This window comes from Chlamydotis macqueenii, chromosome 3, assembly GCF_036417535.1.
Source record: "Chlamydotis macqueenii isolate bChlMac1 chromosome 3, bChlMac1.mat, whole genome shotgun sequence".
Lineage (NCBI taxonomy): Eukaryota > Metazoa > Chordata > Aves > Otidiformes > Otididae > Chlamydotis > Chlamydotis macqueenii.
In genome coordinates this window covers 246967-266317 of record NC_141558.1, presented here as the reverse complement: position 1 = coordinate 266317, position 19351 = coordinate 246967, and the positions used below count along the sequence as shown (strand labels likewise).

The window sequence follows — 19351 nt, the reverse complement described above, 5'->3', positions numbered from 1 at the left end:
TTCCCTCAGCAGCCCTGACCGGTGCCGGGGTTCTCCGGTCCGCGGGGCCTTCGTGCCGCACGGGCCTGGCGTGCGCGGCCGGGGGCCGGAGGAAGGCAGCAGGGGCTGCCTGGGGGCGAGGGAAGGGGAGGGAGAAAGCTGCAGTGGTTCCCGCGGTGCGGCTAGCGGGGCTGTGAATTGCTTGGCCACGTTTTAGCCACAGCAGCCTCGGTATAACCGCACGGGCTAACGGGACTGAGAGCGCGTTGGTGCACGAGGGCAGGGGAGCGGCGGGAGAGCAGCCCCGGGGGAGAGGGACCGGGGGGGCTGGAGAGCAGCCCCGGGGGAGAGGGACCGGGGGGGCTGGAGAGCAGCCCCGGGGGAGAGGGACCGGGGGGGCTGGAGAGCAGCCCCGGGGGAGAGGGACTGAGGGGGGCTGGCGGGCATCACACACGGCACGGCCAGGAGAGGGGACTGTCCTGCTGCACTCAGCGGTGCTGCGGCCTCTCCTGACGTATACAAAGGCGAGGCTTTAGCCCCTGCAAGGAGCCAAAGAGAAACTTTTGAGGGAGGAATCTTGTCTCATGACAGAGAGGCGTAGAGAAAGGACCGGCAGCCTGAGGTTAGGGGAGCTGCAGGAAGGAGAGACTGAGGCTGACAGGCTCGCCAAGCTTGTGCTTGCCTTGGTCCCTTTTGGCTTTTCTCCCTGACAAAAAAAAAAAAGGTTTTTGTTGTCCCCATGTGACACTCCATTTTCTTCTTTCAGTCAGCATCCATACATAATTTGTTTTTCTTGGGTTGTCCAAGTATCTTCAGAATTATCTGCTATCTTCTTAATAGAGATGGATTGCAGTGACACGCTTGCTGTTCCCTTTTAGACTCCAGCCACTGGCTGGTATGAAACTGGCAACCAAGAGCTTTTACTCAGTGCCTGCTGTCCCTGAGAGCTACGCAGATCAAACAGGAAAGGGGCCCAAACATGACTGTAGGAGAACCTGTGCTCTGCTGCAGCAGAATCTTTATTACTTTGTTGGGCTTGGCAAGCTCATGTTACTGGGAGGGACTTTACCGTTCACAGATGTAGATGATCCTACAGTCTGTCAGGTGTTTAGTAGCTGTCTGTTGGCCAGGGTTCTTTCTATGCCTTTTCTGGGTAGGAAAACCCTGTGCGCTTGCGTGAGCCAAGACCTTAGTGTAAAGACTTTGACATCTTTGTAACGTGCTTAGTGCTGGTGGGTGAATCTGTACCGTGTGGACGTGGGAGCGAGCAGTCCCTTTTAGGTATGTGCACGAGCATGTCTGTCACAGCTCAGAGCGAGACGGGGGCTGAGCAGGCTCGGGTGTGCCAGGCTTGCTCGCTGCGGGTGCCTGGTAAGGTGTGGTCAGTTGTGGCACCGCTCTTGCCAGTGCTGCTTTGTTCCCTGGCGCAGAAGACTTTGCAAGGATGTGAAGCCCAGCACTTACAGGAGAAAAGAGAGATAATGGGAGAAAGGGAACGGGTCTCTGCTTAAATACCTTTACCCTTTCCTGAGGATATTTCGGGCTGCTCAAGATTAGCAGGACAGCCTTGTACCATTCTTGCAGTCCTACTTGCATTCAGTCCCTTGCCTGGAAACTTGCCCAAGTGTTAACTCGGCCATCCTGTGCGGATGGCGGACGTAGCTGTACTTCTTTCATACAGATTCTGAAATCTTGGGAGTGATTTCTGAGGTGGCTGAAAGGTGATGTTTGAGCTCTCGCTAGCATCAGCAACCTCCCTTGAGAAAGAAATGACCCTGTGGTTTTCTGATTGTTGTCCTGTGCTTGATATATTACTAACTTTTTCTTTATTTTATCTCCTTGTTGTCTTTTCACTCCTGGGGGAAGTCTTTGTTTCTTGAATCATTTTTCATCTGGAGCTGGTTGATGACTTTTGCACCTCTGTTTTACATTTCCTCAAGGAGGCAGAGTGCAGGATTCTTGGAGAGAAAATGCCAATAGACGGAGTGTTTGGATTTGTGATGCTTGAATCTGATTCGTTAGCCGCTGTTGTGACCGGCAGGAAACTTGCTGAGGTAGTACAAGATAAGCATCAGCCTTTCCCACATACAGAAACTCGGATGTGTGACAGGAAAAGAAAGCGAGACATTGTTCCTTGGGAGGGTGGCATTTGAGATGCTCTGAGCGTTGGGTCCAGCTGCTGGAGGGGGAACGGGTTGCGGAGTTTCTCAAAGCAAAGCAGTGTTAGGAGGGCTGCTGGCTTTTTGGCAGGTTTTGGCAATGGAGCTGTGTTTTTCCAGCTGGTGGAGAAAACTAATGCTGTGCCGTAGTGTTTATGATTTTGCTTGGCCCTTAGGAAGATGCTCTGAAGAGGGAGTACATGCAGCCTTTTAACGTTTTCATTGGCTCATCTGGAGGCTTCCTGGAAGGAACCAGCCCTTGAGATGAGCTGGAATGAGACGGGGGCACTGCAGGGTGTGGAGGGAACGGAGCCTTTGTCTTGGGGCTGCTGTCTGCAGACCCGTTATGTTCTCGCTTACCGGCTGTAAGGGACAGCTGGCAGCTCACTTGGTGCTGCCCCGGCCAGCATCACCTCTCAGCCTTTACGCCGCCTCGGCGGGGGAGCGGGCGCAGCCAGAGCAGCTGTCTGCTGCCTTTCCAGCTCTCCTGGGTGATGGGAGGTGCTAGCTGCGCTGGCTGCCTGTCACCGAGGGGTAGGGTTTGCGCTGCATTCTTTACAGAGCTGTTCTAAAAATAACGGGGTCTGTGTAGCTTACTGGCAGCACCAAAGCCTCCCCGTGTCAGAGCGCTGTCTCTAGACCGGCACTGGGAGGCCCGGGGGCGATCCCAGTGCGGCGGTGGATGCTGTTTGGCGGTCGGCTGCTCGCACCTGGGAAGGAACGCTCTGCGGGGCCAGCGGAAGCGAGCGCCTGCTCGCCGTCCCCGACACCAGCGGGGCTGCACGGCAAGTCCTGGGGCACGGCGAAGGCACGGCCAGCCACAAATAGCTCAGCACAAATGGCAGCACAGCGCTGCTCCAAGCGTCCCGTGTTAACCCAGGTAACACGAATAGCTGTGTCCTGTTTCTAAGGATCGGTGCGCAGGGAAAATCCCATTTCACGGGTTCTCTAGTACCTGTCTCCCAGCCCCTCTGTCTCTGCAAAATCTGGCCCCAAGACCTCTCGTCCTGACTTTCAGGCTTGCGGTTCGCTAGCAGATCTGTGCACATACATAGAGAGTAAGGAGCACACTTGCACAGAAAGCAGTTGAAAAAACAGTGTGATAAAAAGACGGTTCAGGTGGGGGTGATGAGGCACAGCGCTTGGCTAGCGATTCATCTTGATCCTTCTGTTTCCGCACTTCTAGCCCTTCCCTCAAACAGCCCGCGAATGTTGTACCCGAGTCCTCTTGTTTCATCCCAGAATTGCCAGCATCCTATTGTAAGTCCTGTATTCCTTTACACGACATCTCCGCTTGGCTGGCGTAATATTGCTGCGGGGATTTCTCCTGTTGAGTTGCCTGGGTGGGTTTCCAACAGAGACAATGACTTGACTGCTCGCCTCTGGGCCCTGCGGCCCCGGCTCAGTGTTTCGCCCCTCGTGGAGGAGGCTGCCTGGGTTCCCCGCCCTGTCGCAGCTCTGATCGTGGCTCTGATCGCTGATGCCGTTCTTGCCTCTGCTTTGAAGAGCCCTTGCCAGACACCTTTCTGCAGCAGTTTGATGGAACTTTTTTGGGCTGTTACTTCAGGGAGACTGCTGCGGCTCTGTCTGAAGTTGAGCCAACAACTGTTATGATGCAGAAGAATACAACTTTAAAAATTGTGATTACAGCAGCAGCAAGAATAAAGAGAAAATGTGTCGTTACAGTACTCCCAGATAGAAAATCAGTATCTCGTGAATATATGGAATTCTGCTCTAGCTTTTTCGTGTTTAGGTGGCACGGCAGAGCTTCTGCTTTTAACCACCAAAGAAGAGAGTGCACAGGAGGAGAACGGAAAAAAGGCTGAGATGTTTTGCTGTGGCGCGTTCTCACAATAGTCAGGTGTTGAGGAATCCGAGCCAGGTGGTATGTGGGAGCTGCTGCATGTGATAGTTGCAGATGCACACGTTTCAGATGGCTAGTTTAGTTTCCACTTGCAGCCTTTTTACTTCTGATACACATCCCAAGGCAGTCGGATTTGCAGTTTAATTTTTATGTACATCTGTACTGTCAGGATCAAGTGCTTCCTCTTTAAAATGCGATGTTTGATCACTTCATTGGCTGCCTTTTTGCTCTTGTATTATGAGAAATGTGAAATAATTACTTTCTATTTATATTCTGTGTGCCGTGAGTGATTTTTACAAGCCTATTCAAAATTTGTGCTTACAGGAGTGTACCAATTTTTATGATATTTTCTGGTCTTTTCCTCGTAATTACTGAGATTGGTCTTCTAACACCTACTGAGACTAAATGATGTTTTTCAGAGTTGTCTGCAGTGATTTGAAGATCTCTCTACCGAGGAAAGTGTCACAGAATGACAGGACGGGCTAGTACAGGGTGAAAGTGCCTAACTTGGAGTTTATCCTCTCTGAATTTTCCCCTCTGTGGTGTTCTGTGTTCCTGCCTGGGTTCAGTACTGAGGACTTCCTGAACCTCCCAGCCGGTTACAGCTCCTGTCCCTGGCGGCAGTCAGCGATGTCTGTGCGGCATCCTTGGTGTCGTACGTGCGGGAGGGTTTTGATAACGGTGCGGCTGTGGTAATAGTACAGTAGGCACAGGTGCTGGTGGGTTACTGTGACCTTCCTGAGGGACTTCTGTCGAATGGGTTTTATTTATAGGGCATTGGTTTGCTTTGTTTTTGTTTTTTGTTTTATTTATTTTTTTTTTTTACAACTCCCTTATTTATTTTGCATGTGACTGTGACCCTTGGGAGTTAGGGGTGGAGAATTCACTGCATCTTCCTACTTCCATCCTGCAGTTCAGTAAGATCCAACTCTTTGCCTCCGTTGGAGGGCTCAGTGTTGTGAAGCACCAGGTGAAACCAAGCACTTGTCCCTTTGGGCTCTTGGCAGGCAGCGTCTGTGTGTGTTAGCCGTTAAATGAACAGGAATGATGCCTGTCTCCCTGTGGGACATCGAAAGCAGTGCTATTTCCGTTCAGAGCAGCTTGACTCTTTTCATACTTCTGGTTTGGTGGAGTTTTTTGCCCTTTTTTTTTTTTTTTTTTTTGTTAAAGTTGCTGATCTACTGTCTGGAGAGTAACCTGACGTGAATTTTCAGTGAAGCCTGTCCCCCAGTCTGCTGTTTAACCAGAACTATCAAAATGCTTTCGCAAGGCTGGATTGGCCACGGGGTATGGTCTGTGTGGCGGTGGTATGATAAAAAAGTCACTGCTTTTCTACAGAACGGTCAGTAATATATTTCTTAGACTAAAATTTTACTGAATCAATGTTCTGTCCCTAATTATCTTAATTCTTTCACCTTTCTTTAATGATGAAACCTGACAGACCTGGCCTGATATATACATACGTCGGTATCAGAGTGTGTGTGTACATATATATAAAAAAAAGGGAGAGGGAGAAAATTACATTGCTAGGATAAATATGATGAATATCTCTGTAAATCGAATCTCAGACCTTCCACCCCTTGGTCACGCAGGAGCTGAGGGCTGGGAAGGGAGTGGGGTTGTTCATGCTAAGCTCTTGTCTCTTGTGGTTGTTTTCTGTACACCAGCCTGTCTGTGCAATTACGGCCTGTATCCTTTATTCCTGCTGGTGTGGTGCCAGTGCTCTGCCTGTGTCACACCACTGTACCGCTCCGCTTACTGAGCGACCTGTATCACTGTGGTTTACTGTTGTTTATCACTCCGGTGTGTCGTCTGCAATGTCAGCATATCGAATGTCCTTGGGCCTGTTAGGATCCCCTTGGAAGATCATAGCAAAGAATCCCACCTGTTTGACTGGCTGTCAGCCCGAGTTGTCCAGGTACTGATGGGGTAGAACAGAGTAGAACAGTTCAGCTGGAGGGGCCCTACACGGATCTCCCGGACCGGCTGCCCGAGCGCCGCAGCGCTGACCAAAAGTTGAGGCGTGGGATCGGGGCCTCGTCTGGGCGCCTCTGCAACCCCGACAGGCTCGGGGTGTCGGCCGCCGCTCCGGGAAGCCGGCTGCAGGGTGTGACCCCTCTTGGGCCGCCCTTGGCGCAGCTTTGGGCCATTCCCAGGAGTCCCAGCCCTGGATCCCAGGCAGAAAAGGGGAGCATCCCCCTCTCCAGGCCCCCTCCTCAGGAAGCTGCAGAGAGCAGGGAGGTCGCCCCTCAGCCTCCTTTTCTCGGGACTGGACAAACCCGGAGTCCTCAGCCGCTCCCCAGAGGACGTGCCTGCCTGCCACGTCACCAGCTGGGCTGCCCTCCTCGGAATGCGTTTGAGAACCTTCTCAAACGGTGGGCCCAGCACTGCACAAAGTCCTGCCGGAGAGGCCGCAGCACCGCTGAGTGCAGCAGGACAGTCCCCTCTCCTGGCCGTGTGGTGTGTGATGCGCCCCGGGACGCGGTTTGCCCTCTTGGTGCCAGGGCTCGCTGCTGGCTCCTGTGGAGTCGGCTGCCCGCCAGCCCCCCCGGTCCCTCTCTGCGGGGCTGCTCTCCAGCCCCCCCGGTCCCTCTCCGTGGGGCTGCTCTCCCACCACTCCTTTCCCAGTCTGGACTTGTGACTGGTGTTACTCCATCCCAGGTGCAGAATTTGGCATTTTGATTTGTAAACTTTGTCCCGTTGATGATTGCCCAATGCTCCAGTCTGGACAGATCCCTCTGAAGGGCTCTTTTCCCCAAGAGAGTCAGCAGCACCTCCCGGTTTGGTGACTGGTGAACAGATGTTTGTAATGCAAACTTTAAAAGCTGATATTGTACGACAGTAAACTTACTGCCTCGGTTGACTTCTGTTCTTATGTGTACGTCCCGTTGCTGTGTTAGTCCTTGTTGTTATACAGTGTGTCAGGGGCTCAAGGTTAGCTGATCGCTAGCGTGACCTGCAAGTTCTGTGTGGCACCCACCTCCTCCGGCAGTTTCTTTATAAACACGAGGCTAGCCCACCAGAGCTGAAAGCACTGTCCATTGGAAACCGGTTTCTTTCTCTCAGTTTTGTTAGTTAGTATTGTGTTATCAGTAGCTATTTCCTGTAGCATGGTGTTTAGTTCGTTTAAGTTTTGGGGGTGGCAGAACAGTCTGTCAGTTCTCGTTAGCATAACACTGCAGCTGAGATGGAGTAAACGTGATTGTGTTAAAAGTGGCCGCCAAGGGGGAAGGGATTTTTAAGGAAGGCCTTGTACATGGTGAGAAGCTTCCGGCAGATGGGATGCTGAAGGGGTCCCTGGTGAGATGTCGTGGTTTAACCCCAGTCAGCAATCAAGTACCATGGAGCCTCTCGCTCAGCCTCCCCAGCAGGATAGGGGGGAGAATTGGGAAGAAAGGAAACTTGTGGGTTGAGATGAAGACAGATTACTAGGATAGCAAAGGAAGAAGATAATAATAACAAAATTTAGAGATAGTAAGATATACAAAACGAACAGTGCACGACTTACCACCACCCAGTGACCGATAGAGCCCATCCTGAGCAGCGATCGCAGAAACAAAACTGAAAAGCGATCCTGGAACAGTCCTGAGCAGTAGGCGAAAGAGAGAGAGCTGGCCACTGACCACTGGTAAACTCTGCTGCTGGGAGTGTTGTTCGTTCTGGGTCTGTGCCGGTCTTCCAGCATTGAGTCCTTCCGCAGCCCTGGCCGTTCTCGTGCTAGGCTTTAAACTCCTGCTTTGTCAGGTCCTCTCGCCTTGCCTTGTTGCTTTCCTAGTGTTCATCTATGTCCTTAATATTGGGTGTGGATGTACCTCTGCTGGGTTAACATCTGTATTTATTAACTAGATAAATTATCGTAGCAATTTCAATTGTATAATCCATTCCCAAGTTTGTTCCCAACTTGCAGCTTTCCCTTTGTTTCTGTCTGCTTGGATAAGTTTCCTCTCTCTTCAATTTGGTGTCTCATCACCTTTCAGAAAATTCCTCCCGAAAGTTGCGTCTTGAGTTCTTGAGACTTTTTTTAAATAACCTTTTTGTATGATTGGAGGTTTTTTGGTGGTTAATTGAACTACAGGTATTATAAAACATAAAAAAATCTAATGTATTGGTGCCAGAAGGCAGCTTTTACTACAAAACAGCCTTTGTGTAAAAGAAGTTTTCCCTCAAATATGCCCAGGCTTGCTGCTTCTGTGGCCTGCAATGTACTCGCATTTAGGTACATCCCATTCCTGAAATGTATGTGCGCACTCCTGTCCTGGAATGCTCATTTAATTAAAGGTTAATGAGCAAAGTTCATAATACTCAAATGAAGGATGCATGGTAGCGATCTGATGTCACTGGCTTAGAACTGACGCCTGTCTCCATCCTTCCCACGCAGGTGAATCAGCGCAACGTCCCAGGGATCGACAGTGCCTACCTGGCCATGGACACAGAGGAAGGCGTGGAAGTTGTTTGGAATGAGGTTCAGTTTTCTGAGCGGAAGAACTTTAAGCTTCAGGAAGTAAGTTGATGTGTTCCCCAACAAGATGCGGGTGGAATTGTAGATACTGGTGATCTTTCATGAGGGTTATGGGCTGGATTTGGATTGCTGTGCTGCTCAAATGTAGCAAATTAATCTTAAGCCTGGCCTCTGCAGAAGATCATAGAATCATAGAATCACATGGTTGGATGGGACCTATAAGATCATCTAGTCCAACCGTCTTCCCACTACCATTGCTGCCACAGCTACTAAACCATGTCCTGTAGCTTCTCATCAAGCCGCCTCTTGAACACTGCCAGGGACGGAGACTCCACCACCTCCCTGGGCAGGCCGTTCCAGTGCCTTACCACTCTTTGAGAGAAAAAGTTTTTCCTCAAGTCCAATCTAAACCTCCTCTGGTACAACTTGTGGCCATTTCCTCGGGTCCTGCTTGTTGCCTGGAAGAAGAGGCCAAACCCCTGTTCATCACAACCTGCCTTCAGGAAGCTATAGAGTGCAATGAGGTCTCCCCTGAGCCTCCTCTTCTCCAGACTAAACAATCCCAACTCTCTCAGCCGCTCCTCATAAGACTTGTGCTCCAGACCCCTCACCAGCTTTGTTGCCCTTCTCTGGACACGTTCCAGGGCTTCAATGTCTTTCTTGTAGTGAGGGGCCCAAAACTGAACACAATACTCAAGGTGCGGCCTCACCAGCGCCGAATACAGGGGGATGATTACCTCCCTGCTCCTGCTGGCCACACTATTTCTAATGCAGGCCAGGACGCCGTTGGCCCTCTTGGCCACCTGGGCACACTGTCGGCTCATGTTCAGCTGAGCATCAACCAACACCCCCAGGTCCCTTTCCTCTTCACAGTCCTCCAGCCACTCAGCTCCGAGCCTATAGCGCTGCATGGGGTTATTGTGGCCAAAGTGCAGGACCCGACACTTGGCCTTGTTGAACCTCATGCCATTCAGCTCAGCCCAGCGATCCAGCCTATCCAGATCCCTCTGAAGGGCCTCCCTACCCTCAGGCAGATCAACACCGCCACCCAACTTGGTGTCATCTGCAAACTTACTGAGGGTACACTCAATCCCCTCGTCTAGGTCATCAATAAAGATATTGAACAAGATGGGCCCAAGTACCGACCCCTGGGGGACACCACTTGTAACAGGCTGCCAGCTGGACTTGACTCCATTAACCACCACCCGCTGGGCACGGCCCCCTAGCCAATTCTTTATCCAAAGAAGGGTATACCTACCCAGTCCACAGGCAGCCAGTTTCCCTAGGAGAATACTGTGAGAGACCGTGTCAAAGGCCTTGCTGAAGTCCAGGTAGACCACATCAACAGCCTTTCCTTCATCCACCAGTCTGGTCACCCAGTCGTAAAAGGAAATGAGGTTGGTCAAGCATGACCTGCCTTTCGTGAACCCGTGCTGGCTGGGCCTGATCCCCTGGATGCCACTCATATGCCGAGTGATCTCACCCAAGATGATTTGCTCCATAACTTTCCCAGGTACTGAGGTCAGGCTGACAGGCCTGTAGTTCCCCGGATCCTCCTTACGGCCCTTCTTGTAGATGGGAGTCACATCGGCAAGCCTCCAGTCCTCCGGGACCTCCCCAGATAACCAGGACCGCTGGTAGATGGCCGAGAGCGGCTCGGCAATCACCCCCACCAACTCCCTTAGCACCCTAGGATGGAGCCCGTCCGGTCCCATGGACTTGTGGCAGTCCAGATGGAGAAGGAGCTCTCTAACTGTCTCCACCTGTACCACAGGGGGTGTACTCGGCCTGGCATCCCAGACTTCCAGATTAGGGCATAAAGTGCCCTGAGGATAACTGATCTGCCTATTAAAGGCAGAAGTAAAGAAGGCGTTGAGGACCTCAGCCTTCTCCTTATCCTCAGTGATCACATTCCCCGCTGCATCAAGTAAAGGGTGTAAATGCTCCTTATTTCTTCTCTTACCACTGATATATTTGTAAAAGGATTTCTTGTTCTCTTTTACTGCAGTGGCCAATCTGAGTTCATGCTGAGCTTTTGCCTTCCTGACTTCCTCCCTGCATACCTTAGAAACTTCTTTGTAATCTCCCCAAGTAGCCTGTCTCTTCTTCCAGAGGACATAGACTCTCTTTTTCTTCCGGAGCCTCAACAATAGTTCCCGGTTCATCCACACCGGTCTTCTTCCCCTACGGCTCGCCTTACAGCATTCAGGAACAGCCTGTTCTTGTGCCTTTAAGATCTCCATCTTGAGGAGCGTCCAGGCTTCTTGGACCCCTTTACCCTTAAGGAGCGACTCCCAAGGGACCCTCGCAACAAGCGTCCTGAACAAGTCAAAGTCCGCCCTCTTGAAGTTCAGGATAGCCGTTCTGCTAGTGATCCTTCTGACATCTCCAAGAATAGAGAATTCTACAATTTCATGGTCGCTCTGCCCAAGACAGTGCCCAACCTTCACGTCTCCCACCAGACCGTCACCAGATGTGACGGAGAACTGTTGTTGTGCTATTTCCACGGGCACTTGTGTTGATCTAGTCTTGGTGATCAAACCGTGCTCAGCTGAGATGCGGTGCAGGATGAAACCAGATGCTGTTTGTTCTTAGCGTAGGAGCGTGAAGTGTACAGTGTTGTTTAAGGGGACCAAACCCCAAGAAGAAAGTAGGCTGTGGGCTGATGTGGTCTCTAATGTAACATGTCTTTTGTCTTTCTGATGCTAAGGAAAAAGTTAAAGCGGTGTTTGACAACTTAATTCAGCTGGAACATCTGAACATTGTGAAGTTTCACAAATACTGGGCTGATGTGAAGGAGAATAAGGCCAGGGTAAGTAAAGTGAACACTCCGTTGGGTTTTCTCACTGTATCTCCTCTAGGTAATTAGTGAAGCAGGGGGTAATGATTCATACTGCCCCTACAGGTGATCTTCATCACTGAATATATGTCTTCAGGGAGCTTGAAGCAGTTCCTGAAGAAGACAAAGAAAAACCACAAAACTATGAATGAAAAGGTAACTCTTTTTTCATATATGCCTGTTTTCACTCAGTGCCATCAGCCTTTGTAAAGCTCTTTCAGGCAGAGGGTCCTGATGGGAAGGCAACCTGGTGATAATGTGGCTGCAATTCCTTTTTGTTGCTGTAAGCTAGTTTGATTGCAGGTTCTCTTGGCCAGCTGTTCCGTGCTGTCTGCCTTGTTTCCAGCAGTTCTGCAGCTTCATATGTACGGTGTGGCAGGCACGTCCCTTCCCGTGTGTGCGTGCAGGGAAGGGGGAGGACATCCGTGCATGAGAGGAGTTAGGAGGGGAGGGTGTTTCTTGACCCGTATGAGTATGCAGAAACTAAACTGAGCCTGGAAGTACTGATCCTCTAAGTTCTCACTTCCTACACGACTGCACTGGGTAAAAGCCACGGGATGGAGCGTGTATCTCTTCACGTGAACGGGCACACAATCACAGAACTACGGGTTCGTTCCGCTTCCTTGAATGATGGTTTTTATCCTTTCTGCTCCTGTGTCTGTAGGCCTGGAAGCGATGGTGTACCCAGATCCTCTCTGCTCTCAGGTATGTCAGTTACTGATCTCATGGTCTAGCTGCCAGTTTAAGTGTGGCCTCTCTTATGCTAGACTATTAAAAGCTGTAAGCATACATGCTGCCCAACATTAGCAAGGTTTGTGGAATGGAGCCTGCAGAGCATTTTCAGTTGCCCAGCCTGGTTCTTATTCCAGTCACGGACTGCAGAGTGTTAACTGCGCTTCGTATAACAATGCCAGAGTCTTCAGTTAGACAGCAGTGAAGCCTCTAAAATAGAGAAACGGGTGCAATGTAGGTTTTGGATCCCAACAGTGGTAACTGATACAACAGTGCGTGTGAGAGCTGAGCATCAGGGAGCTCTCCAGAGTATCCAGCTTTATTCTGTGGATCTAACCGTGGCCGAGAGGATGAGTCTCAAAGCAATCAAATTCCATGTAAGAGAAGTGAGGAAAATCTTCTGTGTCTTGGCAGACTGCGCTCCTGTAGTGTGCAGTGGATTAGTAATTAATGTGGTGTGTGATATTGTTAGAAGTGTGTGTGTATCTACAGATTTTTTGGATGATGCGGATTTTCTGCAGCCATCTTAGCGTAACCCAGTTGAATAGAATGTGGGAGTGGTTTTGGTTTTAAAGACTCTTCTCTACCTGAGCCAGCGTTGGTATGTAGCTAATAACAGCCTTGGAAAAACAGCAGCCCAGATGTCAGAGCAAGAGTCCCAGTCCATAGGAAAAGCTCTATTGCCCTTTGGCCAGATAGAGCTGTTGATGAGTAGCTGGGGTTCTGATAAGCTTTTGGGAGCTGGCAGTCCCTGGTTGTGCTGGCTGCTGACGTAAAACCAAGCACAGTGAGGCACAAAACCAGGTAGCCTGAAGTGTTCCTTGGACCCCAGTGCTGAACAGCTTTTTGTGCCTGCTGGAAAACACGGCCGATCGTGTTTGTACAGCACTGAGTGCCTTTCTGAGGCCCTGTGAGCAGGGCCAGAATAAGGCTCTCATATTTTTAGTATCAAGTTGGAACCCTTTCAGCACCCACCTAGCAGTATTGGGATGGATGAAATGGTTTCACGAAAAATGTTTCTTTACCCCTGGTACCCTGGGTTTCTCAGGAACTGATCAGGGAAAGCCTTGTTTTCCCCTCCACGTTCTGGCGGTTGTTAGTGAGAGACAATTGCTTAATTTTCGTGATTTTTCTCAGCCTGGAGGCTGATGTACAGTCACTTAATTGTACCTCCCTGCCATTGTAAGTCCCTGCGCCTTTTGCCCTCCTGTTCTCTTCTGGCATTGCTTGAGGCAGGGAAGGGGTGCAGGCAGGGATTCCTGGCCTCAGCAGTCTCCTGACCAGCACTCTGTTCTCAATCTCCAGCTACCTCCACTCCTGTGATCCCCCGATCATCCACGGTAACCTGACCTGCGACACCATCTTCATTCAGCACAACGGACTGATCAAAATTGGCTCAGGTAAGGCTTGTGGAGGTGACCTTTGCCTATGAGACAAACTACTCGGACAGAAAAAGGCATCCCATCCTTTCAGGGTTATCTGGCATGATAGTCATGCTTGTGCACATGTTCCTCCACCTCCACGTCAGTCGGGCCAGGAGTTGGTAGTGAATTCACTCTTGGTTGGATCACGTTCAGGCGCAGGAGGGACTAATACTGGATACTGCTTCTCTTGTTAGCCCCTTCCTCAGTTTTTGAGATTCTCGAGGGACCGACCTGAGCAATGGTGCTGAAACTTTCAAGTTTTGTATGCGCATTATCCTTGGATTCATCTGCTCTGCAGTCTTTTTTGTATTAATACACTCAGAGTTCTTTTCCCAGTCTTGTGAAGCTTTGAGAGCTGTGTCCACAGAGGCCATGTGTGCTTCTTGTAGCAGCCAACGTTTATAATCAAGGCTGCAGACTCTGGCTGCAGCAAGCTGCTTGTTTTGGCATCCTCATCCAGCATCGCTCACTTTGGTCTGCAGTTCAGGATGCCGCTTGCCTTGGGCCTGTTTGGCAGAGACATGCTCTGTTCAGGCAGCCACCTGTGTTAAAATGTTTTATTTTGTAAGAAAGAAGTGATTTTTCTGGCAGTGCAGTGCATCCTTACGTACTCTGTTTTTTCCCCTTTGCTGGCAATCTGCCTGCAGTTGGCATGTGTTCTGTTGTACCCTGACACACCCTTGCGAGTGACAGCTTTCTGTCTGTCGTCCCACTTCTGCGAGTAGTCTCAGCCCTGAGGAGTGTGCACTTGCCGTCCTGCGTGAGTTCTTGGCTGATGCTGTTAGTGTACCGGAAAGAGTGCTCTGCTTTGCCTGTCACCTAAAAATAGCCTCTCTCCATAAACTGCAGACCTCTGTGGCTTTTCTTTCCACCAGACAACTCTTGCATTATCTCTTCGTTCCAGCACTGGTGTTTCTGGTCTCGGTAACAAACCTCTGACACATGCGTGTACCCAGGGAGGCTGGGTCACGGCAGAGGGAACGCTCAGTTCTCTATCTGCCTGTAAACTTGGTGATGTTTTGCTCCTCAACAGGCTGGTGACATCACGGGGTTCACTTTATTGTCTTTCCCTGACTTTGCCCAGGTGGGAGGAGTTTCCAGGAGTTGTGTACATCTGGTACCTGTCTGCTGGCAAACACAGCTGGCTCCCTCAGTTCAGGCGACCCACGGGAAGTCTGTGGTAGACTTGAGTACCTAAGAGATCCTTCTCTTCCTAGTTTTGTTTAGAAGTATTACACAGCTGCAGTCTTTCTGATGGGTAGGCAACACTTTGTCTGTAAAAAAAAAAAAACCACTTGAAGTTGGTGTTGAGAGCCGTGGCGTTTTACCAGAGGGAGGTTCTGCAGGTCGGCAGATGTGAGGTTCTCGAGAGCGTGCAGACTCCCAGCGGTGCCGTTCGGAGGCTGTCTAGAAGAAAGGTGTCTCTGAGTGTGGGTCACAAAGAGTTGCCTCAGGAGAGTTACAGCCTTGCCTGCTCTGTCAGTTCCATAGAGCTTGGCTTCTGTTAGGCAGGGCAGGAGGGACAGCGACAGACTGCTGTGCTATTCCCAAGAGTGGCAGGTGTCTGTGTGCTGCGACTGTATCCTCAGCAAGATGCCCTGGAAATCCCGAAGAGGACACGTGCCGGGAGTGTGACTGTGCAGGAGCAGTGCTTAATTGCAGTTCCTCCTGAGCAAAGTTTTTTCTGCTCCACAGTTGTAGGCTGCCTTGCTCACGTTGTGTTCACAAGTGGAGTGATTGATCTGGGAGATTCTGGTCCTTTCTTAAATAAAAAAGGAAATGAGTGTGAGCAGACTTGTGGTGAGAAGAGGAATCCTCCAGATGTGAAAGCTGTGGCTCCGGTGCGGGCTGGAATTGAAGTTACCAATGTCACAGAATGGAGGAGAGTCAAAACGACGTCATCAGAACTGCTAGGTGTGTTTGAGCTAGAGATTCTCCAGTGCCGCTGGCTGTGCAGTTGCCAGACGGGCTATATCGTGGTCAGGCTCTAGAGCGACAGTGGCTTTGGGGTTGCTGGCAATGTCAGGCACGTGTTTGTTGCTTTGTGTAGCTGTGTCTTACAGCTGGCTGGTAGCTGAAAACTTCCCTTTGTTTACTGAAAAGAAGTGGGACAGTAATTCTCATGGATTTAAGGGGATCAATGATTCAGTGCGTTAATGTTCTTTGATACTGTCTCTGTGCTCAGCGCCCTTCTAGGCTACGCTCCTGAAAGCTCCTCTTCTCTTTACTTTAAGCAAAAGAGAATACTTGCAAAAATATGGGGAAAGGAAGCTGCTAGTGAGTTCTGCAAAACATCCTTCTGTCTGCTGGTTGAGGGAGTGCTGGAAGAGCAGTGCCTGTGGCTTGTGTCGCATTGGAAATGGCTGGTACTTGTTCCTGTGACACCTGTCCAGGTGTGGAGCAGCCCTTCTGCCTGTCCCTCCCTGCTGCTGCTGCAGATTGCAGGAGCACGTGCACTAGCAGGACTGACCACTGTTGTTCTTGTTCCGCATGTAATTCTGGATCAGGCTGCTTTTCTAGAACCACCGGTGCACTGCAGGAAGAAAAGAGATTAATTTAGTAGGAGGATGTTGCGTTGAGTTTTGGGAAGAGGGATGAAATCTTTGTATGCCAGGGGTCATCTGTGGAAGGAAAAGGGACTGGGGAGGAGGGAGGATTTCTCATACTGCTGACATGCAAAAGCCATCCATAATCCATAAGTCTTCTCACTTTATTTTTTTTTTTTTTTTAGTGCCATAAAAGGCAGGGTTAATAGATTTCAGGAGGAAAATGTCAAATGAGTGGGGAGCTTTGGAGAACTTGTGGTGAGGATAGGAAAGACACCTACAGTTCTTAAACTTGCCAGTGGTGTTCCCAGAAACTGGAACGTTCCAGTTGTGGTCAGATGAAAACAGGCCTGGTGAGGGGTCCAGGTTGTTTGCTGCGTACTTGTCCACAGGATCCACGTGGAACACTATGTTGCATCTGTGCATATCCGTATTGTCACAAGTGGAGCTGTGAAGGGAGCGCGTTGTGAGACGCATACTGTGACAGGTCACAGGCGCTCTGAGCGCGAAGGAGAAAAGTGCGTTCAGACAGGGTGTGCGCTGCTGCTGCTGGCTTGTGTTAGGCAGTGTGAGAGATTCTTACTGGGAGCGTAAGAACCAGTCACAGGTGGAAAGAGGTGATGGATTTGAATTAAAAATCCTTTTTGGAAGCTCTTGAGTGCCCCAACAGAACAGAGACCTCAAACTGGAGCATCTTGTAATGTCTCCTGGTGCCCCCGAGCCATGGCCGTGTGTTAGCATGTGCCAAGGGAGACTTCAGCAGAGCAGAGGGGGAAGCTTAGTGTTGTGCCAGTGTATGTCCAGACCGTGCCTCCAGGCCCTCGGCTGGTGCGTATGCTTCCCCGTCTCCAGCCCATCCTCTAGGATTCATTACATATTTAATTGCAGTCTGTGCAGAGCCTCTTCTGAGTGGCAGGCCGTGGTGCCAGGAGACTGAATCTCACTGGGCATTAACTCTGTTATTAAATTTTGTGGCCAGGTATGTACATGTGGGTTCTGCTGCCAAGACCCGTGCCCAGGAGGAGCTGCTGGGATGTACAGAACAGTAGCTGTTTGCTGGAGGGGGTGCTAAGGGACTATAGAGCACTCGCAGAAGGAACGATTTCCAGCTGCTTGGCCTCAGAGTCAGCCGTAATCTTCTACCTGGTCAGAGATGTCCTGTCTCCCTTGCCTAGTCTGGTTCTCAGTTAGAAACACTGATGTCCCTTATGTACATTTATTTTAAAAAGACAGCTGGAGGCAGGGCCGGGTTCTCAGTCCTGCCCGTGTTTTGCCGTGATCCTGACCTAGCTGTCTCTACCGATGTTGAGTGCTTGCTGTTTCATCAACTCATTGACTTCTATCTTGTTTTACTTCCCGCTTACGGGCTGCTCTGTTGCCACAGTCTTTCATAGGATATTTGCTAATGGTGAGCAAACTTCTCCGCTCCTGTGACGTGACTACCACTGTATCTGTAACGTACATATTTTCTCTGTGTGTGTATATATATATTTATATATATGTGTGTGTGTCTATACTTGTAACACACACGAACATACACACGCTCTCTGATTTATTTGTACAGCGTTCCCTTGCTGTGAGGCTGCTATGGAAAATTGTTTGGCCCGAGTGCATCCTACTTTGAGACCTTGTATTCCGTGCTGGGATGCAAACTGTCCTCGTGCTCTCAGCCAAAGCCTTGCAGAGAGGGAGTGCTGCCCTTTGTGAAGTCTCCTGGCTGTTAGTTCTCTTCCTCCCTTGTTCTAGAGCGTGCTAGTCCATGGCCCCAGCGCATGCCGGCTCCCGCATGTCAAGCCGAGCGGGTCTGTTGTTCTGAGCTCTTCCCAGCTGAACTTTCCATGTACGTTAGGCTCTTTCCTGCTCCTGCTCTGCTAGACTTGGCTGGGCACCAGACCTGGACTAGCCTTTGCTTTGTGCTTGGCTATCCAATTGCTTGCTTGTAGTTTTGGCTCCTTAGATGTTCTGTTTTTGAGATGAATGTTTCGGTGAATGTGTCTCGCTCCTGATGGTCAGAGAGACATCCCACCTAAATCAGTCCCTCATTGTGATTACTATCTATGTTTGCCCAGATAAAGCTCTGGTTTTGGTGAGACTTGTGCCTATGAGGGATTTGGGCTCGTGGGGGCTAGAGAAGGATTTGAGTGCTGCAATTTGTAGCAGTATTAAATAGAATGCCACATTTACATTTAAAATAATTATTTACTGTATTTTTTGCCATTGGAGTTGTTCTGGATGGTTAGAGTTTGTTTCTACTGACTTGGGAACCTACCAGCTGTCAGCTGGAAGTGGTGGAAAGGGAAGGGCCCGTCCAAATGGGCTCTGTGCCGCCGGAACGTTTGCAGGAGGAGGATGTGGCGTGCCGCTCTGCGTCCCCGGCGGAGCGAGGCTCTCCAAAAGCTGAACCTGGGACCTCAGGGAGCTGAGGGGAAGGAGATGTAGTCAGGGCTTGCTTGCAGCATTAGGAGGGCAGAGTTCCTTGGGGACGGCCTGTTTGCTTAGCAGAGTGCTGCGAGCTGGGCAGGTCGGGCTGTGAGCGTCACGTGCAGCAGGCCGCCTTTGTGGGACGGAAGGGGCGAGGGGGCACGCCAGCAGCAGAGTGACTGACCTGGAACAAGGCCTCGGAGCAGGAACGTGACCGAGCCTGGGCTTCAGCGTGGGTCCAGTCCCGCTGATGGCAGCAAGGCTTGTGGCTGGCAGGCCGTTTCTCAGAAATCAAGTCACCCCTGCGAGCAGAACAAAAGGCCCTTGTTCTAGCAAGGCCAGAAGGGGCCTCAGCCAGTCATCTTCAGGCTGCAGAAGGTGCAGAAACAACATCGGATGGCCTTGAAATACCGAGCTTTCTTGGCTAGTTTCTTGAAAGCTCATTGCAACAGTACTGTCGTGTTGCTATGTACTGCTCCTATGAGAGCTGGAAATTGTTTGACCCTTAGATCTTGAAGAGTGGTCAGCGTTTGAAAACACTAAATACAGGGTATGAGGCTCCTGTTTCCCTTGAGCACTGAGCTAATAAGGTTGTGAGTGACGTGCTTTCCTAACTAACCTTGTCTTAGTCATTACTTCGCGCTGCAGGATTTTGTTACCTGATGTTTAAAAACTTGTTACGCCGTTTTTCACACCCTTAACAGACACCTGAGAGGGCTAGTAGGTGATGTGGAAAAAAAATAGGTGTTACTAGGATATCTTGGATCTGGCTTTTTTTTTAACTAAGGCAAGTGTGGTTTAGAGAAAAAATAATGGATAGTTGAAATCAGCAGACATAAAAACATCTATCATTAAAACGGCAAACTTTTTCACCCGTGTTGGCATTCACTTTTCCTGATTTAACATGGATTTATGTCGTTTAGCTGGG

General features: G+C 50.3%; 1 protein-coding gene across 1 annotated transcript in view; it reads left to right on the top strand.

Annotated features, from left to right (window-relative positions):
- Positions 1-19351, top strand: part of NRBP1 (nuclear receptor binding protein 1) — a 40045-nt gene that overhangs the window by 3221 nt on the left and 17473 nt on the right. Inside the window, exons 3-7 of the mRNA XM_086745403.1 lie at positions 8381-8503; positions 11172-11273; positions 11367-11456; positions 11965-12005; positions 13338-13432. Coding sequence (XP_086601529.1) covers positions 8381-8503; positions 11172-11273; positions 11367-11456; positions 11965-12005; positions 13338-13432 — 451 coding nt within the window. The remainder of the gene's footprint in view (positions 1-8380; positions 8504-11171; positions 11274-11366; positions 11457-11964; positions 12006-13337; positions 13433-19351) is intronic.